The 12,555-nt window shown below is 35.7% G+C and overlaps 1 protein-coding gene across 3 annotated transcripts; it reads right to left on the reverse strand.

Moving 5' to 3' along the window:
• Nucleotides 1–1,114: 1,114 nt before the first annotated feature.
• On the reverse strand, nucleotides 1,115–4,684 carry LOC106759329. 3 transcript variants are annotated; one of them, XM_014642457.2, is made up of 2 exons: nucleotides 4,466–4,684; nucleotides 1,115–4,236 (listed from the first exon to the last, which is right to left on the reverse strand). In XM_014642457.2, the coding sequence occupies exon 2, from the start codon at nucleotides 4,202–4,204 to the stop codon at nucleotides 1,403–1,405; it is 2,802 nt and encodes a 933-aa protein (XP_014497943.1). In that variant the 5' UTR covers nucleotides 4,205–4,236; nucleotides 4,466–4,684; the 3' UTR covers nucleotides 1,115–1,402. The 3 variants fall into 3 exon arrangements, with proteins under 3 accessions (XP_014497943.1, XP_014497942.1, XP_014497941.1); XM_014642456.2 differs by having other exon boundaries at nucleotides 1,115–4,272; XM_014642455.2 differs by having other exon boundaries at nucleotides 1,115–4,241; nucleotides 4,466–4,683.
• Between the last annotated feature and the right edge of the window lie 7,871 nt (nucleotides 4,685–12,555).

Here is a 12,555-nt window from a genome sequence, read left to right on the forward strand (position 1 = left end):
ATTTTTCAAATGAAATTTAAAATTCTCATTAAAAAAAATCAAATCCCTCTCATAAATTCTGAGAAACTTACTTTTTTCTTAACTTATTTATCAAAACAACATTTTATTTAATAATTTCAAATTTTTTATAATAATAAATTTCCCTTTTAAAATCCATAAAAATACTATATTTAACATAATCACATAAACTATGGTGAAAGAAAAATTCATCAAAGTACTCTATCTAAGATAATCATTTAAACTTTGGTGAAAGACGAGCAAGACGGTAAAGCTGGAGAGATGGACAAGTGGAGAATGAATTCCCTACAGTTGGCAGTAGAGTAGAGCTCTGGTTTAGCTGTTAACTTTTAGGATCTGCACGTAAGCAGACAGCTAAACATTCCCTCAAAGGTAGAGATGGGGGAATAAAGAACTGGTCAATGTCGCTGACAACTACAAATAATCAAAAACATTGAAAGAAAATATGTTCAAGTAAATTTTACGTTAAGTAAACGAGATCTGCCATAATTATTTAGATACAGTTTATATAGAAGTAAACCAAAGAACTGATATTTTGGTTTGATCATTCCCTTCAATGATAGACTACTATTGATTTTATTCCTCGTACTATTTCTCTATCATTGATAGCTGACCCCGTCAGTGTATCCCAACAAAAGATAATTTCACATCCATATCTAAAACAGACAACAAGAATTCATTTATGGCACTTAGATCTGTTATGTGGTCAAACAATTCCTTCGAAGTCAAACTAATAGATCACATTTTGTAGTAGCATTGAGCACAATATATTGCAAATCACAGGACTTTGGAGGCGTTGAAACCCCTGATTGCCAATTTTACAGAACTACTTCCACATCTCTTGTTTAATTGATAACCACAATAAAAGCTACATGAGAGAATCAGTCAAATAGGAGGTGTTGCACCCCACAGGATGCCAATTTTACAGAACTACTTCCATATCACTCCACTGCTAACCACAATTAAACGCTACATGAGAGAATCAACCCAACAGAGGGAGAACTTTTTCAACACAAAGGTTCCACCATCTCTTCTCCTATTCAATCATCATCAAGAGTTGCATATACGCCAGAATTAAAGTATTTCACACATTACAGAAATGAAAACATTATACCTCTTATCTTTAAAAGCTGTATGTTCACCAGTATCATAAGGTACAGAAAATCTAAATAGATGTCGGTGTCTATACAGCCTATGCATAAAACATGTTACATATCCTACACAACAAACTGATATGAGTAATTTTACCTCTTCAATAAAACTAGGCTCAGAAACGAGACAAATAAATTGATCCTCAAATAAAGACAGTCAACTAAATGGAAATAACATACCATAAACCTACCCTGATTACTAGCTAAATAATTGCTAGTATTCCATGCCTTATTTAAGAAGAAGATTCAACCATTTTGTTCACATCTTCCAAAAGCCCTTTCATCTCACTCTCTAATTTTGTCTTGATATCAGATGATTTAGCATCCGATGCTTCTAGAATTAAGGTGAGACCCTGAAGTTTCTGCTTTATGTAGTTCAATTTGGATGCTTCACTACCTAGTGACAGTGAAGTAGATGGCTTGGCTGGAGTTTTTTCTTTCTTCTTTGTTGAAGAAGCTTTGGACTTAGACTTTTCAGACTTGGAACCAGAAGAAAGATACTGGAGTCTGAAAGTGGCCTTGGAAGAGCCGAAGGGGTTCATGTTCAGTGAATCGCTTAAGGCCTTTTCAGCATCAGAGGCTTTCAGGAAGAACACTTGAGCAGTGTAATCACTAGAAAACAAAGCTGTTTCTGCTTCATTCAGAGCACCAAACTTACTATACAGTGCAACAAGATCCGATTTTGAAGGCACAGAGGATCCTGGCTCAAATGAGGCAAAAAGGGTAGCAGCGCCTGAAGCATTTTTATCAGTCCCCTTCTTGCCAGCCTTAGGTGTAGCAGATTCCTTCTCTTTAGGAAAACCTGAAGTTGACTCATTCTTTCTTCTTCGTTTCTTTGGCTCTGAATTATTATTAGCTGATTTATGATCAGATTGTATTTGATCTTTCCCCCGCATTCTGATATCAAATTCTGGCTTCTTTCTCTTCTTGCCAGGCTTAAGCTTCTTGTATACTTTGTAGTTGGATCCTTGGCAAAATATGCAGCTTCTGTAGATAAAAATAAAATCAGCAAGTCTTTCAAGAGAATTGGTATCCGTAGGATTTTGTTGATTAATAGCTGCACAACGAACTTCACGTAGTACTTCCTCCAATGGAACCTGGACTTTTGTTGTATCAATAGTTTTGTTTTCATCATATTTTGATGTTTGGTAATTTGAGCTATCGGGAAGGTCATGTTCTATTGCAAGTTCCTTAGAAAATTTCTCCTGAAATGGCTCACCATTCAACTTCCAAGGTACAGGGGACTCGAGAAGTTTGTCAGAAGCTCTGGTCATTGGCTCTGATACCTGATCTTTGCCAGAAACTTTAGGGGATTCTGTTTCTATCTCTCCTTTCCTCTGGTCTCTGGTTGGAATAGTGAAAGGAGGGGATAAGTACTTGCTTTTCTTCCTTTCTCTTGGCAGAGAACCCTTCTCACTGCTTCCTTTGGCCTTCCCTTCTTGATCAGTTTCCTTTTTGCTTGCACTACTACTAGCTTTTCCAATACCAAAAAGCTTTTTCTTTTTCCTCAACTGCGCTAAAGCTCCATCGTCACTGGTCTCCTTGCCCCAGCTATAACCATCATTTTCGGCACCTGCCATATTTTTATCAGTATTTGGGAACAACTCCTTTTTCTTCTTCATAGGTTTAGATACCATTGTATCCTCAGTGCCTTTCCTCTTCTTTCGAACAGTCACTTTTTGAGTTGCATCTCCCTCCTTATTTTTGGCACTGACATCTTTGTCCTCTCCCATAATTTCAGCAATGCTTTTCTGCTTAATCCTATGGTTCAACCTATTTCCTGAAATCCCAAGTGGACTCAATCCACCAGATTTTGGGCTCATTGGCACGGTAGAGTACTCCTCTTCAAATGGTCCATGGACAGGTACTTCCACTGCACCCTCACTGCTCCCTACATTATTGTCCTCTACACTATCTTCAAGTCCAGGAATTGGCTGGGGTGCCTGATACATAGGTAATCTATAACCTCCTCTTGATAGATAAAAGGCTGAAAGCCTAGCCTTCAATATTTCCAGCTCCAGAACATTAGCAATGGAAATAATTTCTGCAACTTGTTTCACTCGAGAAAGTAATTCTGCCGGATCAATGAGAACATCGGAAAGTTTCTCTGTACCATTTTCAGGTATAAGAATTCTCTCTTTGACACCAGAATTGCCTGCCAGTGGCCGAGAAAATTCAGTTTCTTTCACAGCAAATAAACAACTCATCTTCAATTCCAAAAGCCTTCCGACCTCATTTACAGCTTCCTGTACAGCATTGATAAAAGCCCGGGAGGCACTCTGCTTCACCATATCCTCAATGTTCTCCTCAAATGGCTTCAATTGAGAAGGATGGCACCAAGCAAAGGTTCCATCTCCAAAATACGCCACAAGAATTCTATTCTTTTGTCTCAGCTTCAAAGCTAAATCAGAAGCATCAGAAGGGTCATAAATCCGGCCAGGCCACCAGGGATGACTCTTCACTTTCCCCCAAACAAAATCTCCAATAGAAAACCCACCATATCCTTCACCACCCAAATCTTCCATTTCCATATCCTTGTTTTCACTTATATCTGCAATTTGAACATCTACAGACACAGTTTTCCCAATTTGATCATCCTCACTCTCAAATTTGGTCAGATCTCTCCCATCTTCCATTCCAACCTCAAAAGAACCGTTCTCAGTGTTCAACTTCCTAGTACTATCACTCTCACCACCATGAGAAAACATCAAGTTCCTACCACTCTCTCTCATTTTCAACAAAGAGGAGACCCCATTCATCTCAGAATCAGCCAAACCTTGGCAGCCATCCTCCCTTTCTCTCTCCGCAAAACCCATCTCATCCGAAAACTTGGTCTCGGAGACCCTGTCCTTCACCACTTCAACACCCCCACCATCCCCCAAACCTTGGTTTCCTTGGCCAATGAAACCAACCCCGTTTTCTGAGGTCCCATTTTTCAAAGCACACAGAGCTTCCCTGAGCTCATTCTTGTCAATCTCTGGAGAAGGCGATGAACACCCAGATGGTACCTTTGATGGAGCCTCCACCGTACCCATCAAACAAGAAAGTTCGTTTCTCAAAAATCAACCTAGGCTGCGAGTAAAAGCAAGAAAATCAACTCATCCTAGGGTTTTGTGAGGTTCCATGAATGAAACAAAGTATAAAGAGGGAGAAAAAAAAAATCAGAATATGGGGATTTAAAATATTACCAATAATTAGAAAAAATTGATACTAAAATAATAAAAAATCATATGTGCCAAAAGGAATAAAATTTATCAGCGAACACAATAATAAAAGAGAAAACGATGCAACAATACCTGTAGAGCCAAGAATACTAGAGTCCCGGTGAAGCTAACTTTGTGTGCGAAGGAACCCTCAAATCAAAACCATTGACTTGAGAATCTGATCGGATTGACATACAAGAACAAGGATGTGATTTTAAGACAACACATAAATATTAACTTTTGTTTTTATTTTTCATATTATTATATTGTTAATCTTAGTAGAAATTGAAGCAATCTCAGTCAGGTCACGGAGAGGGAGATAGAAGGCAAATTCTGGACCGTTGATTTGCATGGATAATAGATCTTCTCATTTCTCTTGATTTTTGTTATTACAGCTAAGCTTGTCAGGCGGTGGAAAGTGAAACTGACTTTACGATTTTTTACATTTTAACGTTATTAAGGGATAACTCCTAATTGTTCGAGTAAGAGATACTTCCTACTTTCATCCTATAATTATCTGTTTTTTCTTTCCAATATTTAATATTTATTTTAAAATAATTAAAGCATTTTTTGGATTCGTAAAAACTTGAGATTGGCTTGAATATGGCAAAATCGAATTATTGTGCGTTGTAGCGGACAGTGATGCTGCATACTGGTAGTTCGAAGCTGAATAAAAATAAATTGCTCAGAAAAGAAAAGATTCTAGAAAAGAAGTTTGACTGACACGTGTGTTTCGTATGTTTGCAGACAACTTTTATGTTACCTTTTTGTTTTGAGTCAAGGAAAATAATAAATTTATTACATATAACATTCTAATTTTTGGAATGTTAACTAGCAAAATATCTTTTTTTTTTGTCTTTTATTATCTTGATATAATTAGAAAGTATATATCTTGTTATGTGTCTAATTATACTTGATATAATTAGTATGTATGTATCTTGTTGTTAAAATTATTTTATCGGTAACTTACTCATATATGTTTGTGTTTGAATATTTGTGAATTAAATTATCGACGACGATCGTATAATGCGTTTTATGTGTGAATAGATATTGTTACCGATGTTCTAGAGACGTGATTGACTCGAGAGAGGATAAGCAATAACCTTGAGATTCATTTAAAACTATTTTGTTTTACAAGTGAAGACAATATAATTTGAGTATTTCCTTCGTTATTTTATTATTTGAAATAATGCAATTGGATAAAATTTTCTTTAAGTACATTTTTGTGCTATGATAAATTTTGAATTTTATTGATTTTTAATACCCCGTGACATCTCAGAAATTGGAGTGTTAAATTTGGTATCAGAGCTAGGTTTTCAAAAAACCTTTTGGAGCCTTTAGGAAGTGAGCTCGTCTAGCTTTAGCTATGTTCCTCTGAAGTCTGAAATATTATGTGCCTTGTATTTTGATTGTTGTGGTGTTTGGTTTTGTTGTGTAACCTTGTAGCTTATTGTATGTTGTTTGCAAGGTTTAGCTTTGGTTTTCATAATGTTCATTTGGTCATTACCAAGTGGTGGGGTTATATATGGGATAATAGAACTTGCTGAGTTTGGTCCTATGATGGTTTGAAGTAGGGTGTATTTCAATAAAATAATTTAGAAATGATAGGGTCTTCATGCTTATATGCGAATGTGTAGAGCTAACCCTTCTTGAATTGTCTACATTTGTTACTTGAGTGATATGAACTAGTAAATCTTGTTCGAGTTTGATGTTTAAGGGTTTGAATATGGTAATTGTCAAAGAAATTGATGACATCACCTTCACGGCTAGATATGATTAGTCAAATGAATTTTGTTGTGTTGCTATGTTATTCATTCAGTTAACTAAATGCATCTTAAGAGTTACTTGGTGAAATGCTTACTTTGGTGAGTTATAACTTTATAAGTGATATGCTATTAAGGTGTTTATGTGGTACTAACTAGAGTAATGGTTGATTGGAGACAATATAAACTTTGATGCTCTAAGGTTCATAAGTTAGGTTGTATAGAGTGGTATGGGCAGGGGTGAGTATTGGTAATACCTGGAAAAGGTTGGAATGGAATGATTGTTGAGTCCTAATATGATAGGGTATAAACTTTTAAGTTTACTAATGATGGTATTGTTTGGATACATGCTAATGTGTGTTTGCTTAAGTGCGGTTTCATGTATTTGTTTAGATTAATTCTTTTGCTCAATGGTTTTAATACTGAATTAGACAGCTTTATGGGAGAGAATTCTGAGTGGTGGGATACTCATAGGGCTACTCTTGTAACTATTTGAATTTTTATCTTCTTTGCACTTGTTTTTCAATTGATATGTTTCTCTTGAGTCTATATGAGCTGTTAATAGTGTAATTAACTAGTATTACACGAGTCTCTTGGGAAACGATACTTGGTCTTACCATTTTATATTACTTGAACGATTTGGTACATTTGTCAATGAGATAACAACCTTCTTTCGTTTGCTTGATTTGTAAACCAAGGAAGAATGTCAATTTACTCATCATTGACATTTCAAACTCACCCTACACAGTCTTAGCAAAACCCTCGCAAAGAGATTTGTTAGTTTATCCAAATATAATATCATCAACATATACCTGGGTAAGCAAAATATGTTTTCCTACTCTTTTTATGAACTAAGTGAAGTCAACTTTACCTCTATTAAATCTATTTTCTAACAGACAATTTCTAAGCATTTTATACCAAGATCTAGGTGTTCGTTTTAAACAGTGAAGAGCTTTCTTTAATTCAAAGATGTGATTTGGATAGTTATAATCTTCAAAACTAGGTGGTTGTTCAACAAATACATCTTATTTTAGATAACCATTTAGGAATGCACTTTTAACATCCATTTGATACAACTGAAATTTCATAATAGATGCATACACAAGAAGTAGGCGTATTGCCTCTAACCTGGCAACAACAACATTTGTTTCATATAATCAATACCTTCTTGATAGTATCCTTTGGCAACAAGCCTAACTTTGTTCTTGGTGATGTTTCCATCGTCATCCAGTTTGTTTCTTAACACCTATTTTGTTCTTTGTGATGTTTCCCATACTTGATTTTTTTCAAACTGGTTGAGTTCTTCTTGCATTGCAACAAACCATTGATCGTCTTCTGGAGCTTCCTTTATGCTCTTAGGTTCTAATTGTGAAACAAAAGCCAAAGTCATACAGTAATTTGATAAGTTTCTACGAGTACTTACCCCTTTTGAGACTTCTTCAAAACATTGTCTAGTGATAATCCTCGGGGTTGATACCATGTCTTAGCTAAATCTTCATGTTGAGGATTAATTGTCTCGTCAATTGTTGTCTCCTGCAAGTCTTTTTCTTCACGTGTATTTGATTCATTTGACTTAAGAGGTTTTTCCTCAAGGTCCATAATTTCATCAAAGGCAACATGTATAGGTTGTTCAATTTCAAAAGTTCTTCGATTAAAAACTCTATAAACTTTACTCGTTAGAGAATAACCAAGAAAAATAGCTTCATCGGATTTTGAATCAAATTTTCCCAAATTTTGTTTTCCATTATTTAAAATAAAACATTTGCATCCAAAAATTTTCAAATGAGAAACATTAGGCTTTCTTCCTTTAAATAATTCATAAGGATTACATTTTAAAATAGGTCGAATAAGCATTCTATTTAAAACATAAGATGCAGTACTCACAACGTCAGTCCTGTTGAGATTGTTGATAGGGGGAGCGCAGGTTTAACTTAACCCACAATCTCAGTAATATCTATGTTTTTGATGATGACAACACATAATTAATAACACATGTGTATTATGTGTTACATGTTATGTGTTTACATGTTATATGTTTTTCATAAATGTGTTAAATCTATTTAAGCATATCTGAGAACATGATTGTGTTGTTCATTGCATATCACTGTGTTAAATATGTTATTTTATATGTGTATGCATGACATATGATTTTGGAAAAGGAAAACCACAAGCACCTTTGTTGAACTTTAAATGTGTGGCAAAACAATAGTTTTAAGTCGATTACATTATGGGGTGAATCAATTAAAACTCATGTGTTTACATAAACGTTTTTGAAGTGTGTTGTGAGATTTTTCAAAGAGAAAAGTTTTCAAAACTGTGCTAAAAGATTTCATTTAATCGAATGCATGCCATTCATATTCGAATAAGTTAGTTGATGTTTTGAAAATCTGTTAAATGTTTGTCACAACTAACATAACGGTCATATTTTTAAATGTGTTGACCAAACATTAAATGAATGTCGATTGCATTAATTGTGCATTCAATTAATTGCTTGATTGTTGCTAAACTGTTATAACTAAATTGTGTATTCGATTACGTTAGTAGCAAAATTGATTAAATTGCGTCTGATATGTGTTATACTATAAATTGACGTAAATTTGAATTCTGTAAGAACTTTTGTGATTCTAACACTTTTATATCTTTTACAGAAAGTTGTGCTATCTTAAGAGAGAGGAAAAGCTCCAAGAAACAAGATTGACCGTGGTGATTAACAACTTGTGATTTGTTGAAAAGCAACACTGTTGTGTTTCAAAAGACTGATCAATTTGCACATTTGGGTGTTAACTACGCGATCAGGATTTCCCATCTTTTGATGATTTGTTTGAGTTCCGTGTTGTGATTCCAGGAAGAAGAACGTGTGGTGTTCTTGACTTTAAGGGTGCCTCAAAGGGTTAGACGACAAGAGAGGGGATTCTTGTTGTTGGTCTTGTTGTGTATTGCCTATATTTTGATTAAAGGGTTAGAGATATGTTTTACATTTGTTATGTGAGGTCTTCTGTAGAAACCTTGTTGTAAAAACCTTGATCATTATAGTGCATTTGCTTCCCGTGGTTGGAAGGACACTGGATGTAAGCAGGTTGGTCGAACCAATATATAAACACAATGTTTGAATTTTCTGATCCCTGCTCTCTTTTATTCAATCGGTTAAGCTGTTTACATTTGGTGAAGGTGCATCCACAAATAGACCACCACTATTTGCTGGAGAAAACTATACCTCTTGGAAAATAAGGATGCAAATATTTCTTGAGTCCGTGGATAAAGGAGTTTGGGATGCAACTCGAAACGGTCCATATAAGCCCACTCAAATTGTAAATGGAAAAACTATTTCGAAAAACTTTTCAGAGTGGGCTTAGGATGAAAACTATGGAGCATAGTATGACGTAAAAGCAAGAAATGTCATTGTGTCTAAACTAACAATGGATGAATTTTTCAGGATTTCCCATTGTAAAACTGCCAAGGAAGTGTGGGAGGTTCTTAAGGTGAAGCATGAAGGCACAAACGAAGTGAAACCGGCCAGGAAAAACTCCCTTGTGCAAGAGTATGAATTATTCAGGATGAAAGCTGGTGAGATGATTTATGAAGTGCAAAAAAGATTTACACATATAGTAAATCATCTCATGGCTCTCAACAAAGTGTTTGATAAAGAGGAAATCAACATAAAGATCCTGAAGAGTCTTAATAGAAGTCGGCAACCAAAAGTAACAGCCGTATCAAAATCAAGAGACTTAACCAACATGAATATGGCAACTCTGTTTTGGCAAGCTTAGAGAGCATGAACTAGAACTTGGAAGGCTAAAGGAGGAAGAAGAGATTGAGGAGAAGAAATCAATTGTCCTCAAGGCCACGAGAAAAAAAGCGTCAAAGAAATTTAAGCCAGAAACTAAATCAGAAGCAAAAGTGCAGGACAAAGAAATCTTGAACATGGTGGTAAGAAAATTTAATCGACTCATGAAAAATAGAAGTTCTATCACTAACAATGGAGGTCCTTCGAGAGGAAGAAAGAGTTCAAGAAACAATGTTGTACAACGCTATGCATGTGGTAAAGAAGGTTATATCAAGCCTCAATGTCCAGACTTGAAGAACAAGCAAAAAGCAATCAAAAGTTTCCTCAAGATAAGAGCAGAAAGCAAAAGAAAACATACATAGCTTGGGAAAACAACGATTCTGAATCTTCAAGTGATGACGACTGCAACGTTGAAGAGGAGTCAAATCTATGCTTTATGGCAGGCTCTGCACAAGTTGACTATGATAGTGATGACAACTTTGAAATGAACCAATAAAAGTGAAGTAGGATCTGTTGTTGGATGCATTTCAGGAGATTCATGCAGAAGTCATGCAACTCTAGTATAAGGTAAATCAGTTATCCTTTGAGAGAAAGGATTATGAGTACAAAATTGAAAATCTAGTAGAGGAAAACGATAAATTGAAAAATGAGTTAGAAATTGCCTTGTGTTGAGACTTTGACAAGTGTACCAAATCGCTCAAGTAGTAAAACCGGTAAGACCGGATATCGTTTCCCAAGAGACTCAGTCACTACTTTACAATCGTATAATTGCTAACTAATTTAAGCTAAAGAATGATTCCATTTTAGTGTGAGATTGTGCAATAAAAGTAAAAGTCATGCATAAGTAAAAGTTTGAACTACTTGGGGCCAAAACTAGTGAAAATGAGATGATTGATGAATATGTGGAATGAATATGTTGGAGAATGATTTCAACTTATACAATCATATGCAAATGCACACAACCACTCTTCTTCATTAAGTTGTTCTTGTCAACTAGCTAAGTTACTTAAACCCAATCCCTTGGTGAGAAAGCCTAGGTTCACTTGTAAAATCCCAATCCTTTGGCAACCCAACAAGATCACCCGCATTAAGAAAAGAAGTTTAAGACAACCAAAGGTCCTAGCTCTATCCCTAGACACTATTTCCTTTAGGTGCTTATGTTCATTTCAAGGTTCACAAAATATTTCCCAATACTAAGCAAACCCTAACATCATGCCATGATTGATCAAGTCATAACAAGCTTTAAGTATAGAGATAAACACTAACAAGTAATGAGAAGAGCATATTTTCATTTAGAACAAGTGCATTTACAAAAGGTTTGTATAGTTTACATCATTCCCCAACATAAAAGAACTTAGCTCTCCATAGTCATGGAGAGCTTGAGCTTACAATGGAAGAAAATGGGGTAGAAGGAGACCCAAGGAGAAGGAAAGGAGAGCTCCCACTGTCCAAAACCAGCTCCAAAAGGTGTAAAAATGATGCTTCAGAGCTTCAGCCGCCAAGAAGTTCCAACCCTCGAAAATTGTGTGCCTTTTATAGGTCTAGGGTGCCAACTCAGCAAAAAGTCGTGCCCAGCGCCCTTTTCTGGGGCGCCCGGGCGTGACAAATCAGGGAAAACAGCGAGCTGAAGGGCGCTGGGCGCCCCTGAGGGGTGCCTGGGCGTGAGCAAATGGCCAAAACAGCGAATTGAAGGGCGCTGGACGCCCATTTAGGGGCGCCAGGGCGCCACTTGTGCAGAGAAACATCTTCAAATCTTCATCTTCTAGGCTTTTCCTTAGTTCTCCACTTTCAAGAGCTTAAATGACTTTCCAAAGCAAACAAAGTTCCTACAAAATTTGAGGAATTAATGATGAAAACTAATGTGTATAACCTAAGCTGAGTTTATTCACAAAGTTAGATTAAAAAAAGGATCACGCGTGTTTCAAGCTTCAGGAGTGTTGATTTGGTAAGAAAATTGCACCATAGATAATGGTAAAAATTACCGTTATCACCTTGAAATCAGAAAAGACAGTTAAAACTGAGATACAATATGTTGATAAAAACTCTGATAATTGTCCTATACATATTGAGAAAATTGATTACTTAACCAACACGTTAGCAAAATGTACTCAAGGTAAAGAGAATTTAGATTTTGTGTTAAGGTCTTCTGCAAAAGCTATAAATAAGCAAGGTATTGGTTTTAAGGCTAAAAGTAATAGGATAAACTCAAAGAAATTCATTGATCTGAGTAAACCTGCTGCTAAAGCCTGTTTTTATTGCAACACCATTGGTCACAATGTTAGAAACTACTATTATAAAAGGGTTGAAGTTCCCAAAGGAAAATACAAATGGACTCCTAAGGAACAACCTCCTACAACTGACAAGAAAGGACCCAAGTTCAAGTGGGTACTAGGGTCAAAACCGTTTAATTGTTTTGCAGGAAAGTAGCTGCAGCTGAAGCAATATAGAACTCAAGGATGAACTACAATGAAGAATTCATAAGTTCTTAAGATTCAAAAAGTGGTAAATGCTGGAATCATTTTAATGCATAATGCATCATAATTGTGGTATGATTGATTGTTATATGCATGTTTGTTGTATGCCTATTTGATTGAATGAATTTTGTGAAAATCAAATTACACGAATTTTAATCGATT

The sequence above is a fragment of the Vigna radiata genome, chromosome 4 (assembly GCF_000741045.1).
Source record: "Vigna radiata var. radiata cultivar VC1973A chromosome 4, Vradiata_ver6, whole genome shotgun sequence".
NCBI classification, from domain to species: Eukaryota; Viridiplantae; Streptophyta; class Magnoliopsida; order Fabales; family Fabaceae; genus Vigna; species Vigna radiata.

Bases quoted from the DNA above. Each gene is read 5' to 3' on its own strand.
- LOC106759329 (XM_014642457.2), bottom strand. From the start codon at position 4,204: ATGGGTACGGTGGAGGCTCCATCAAAGGTACCATCTGGGTGTTCATCG.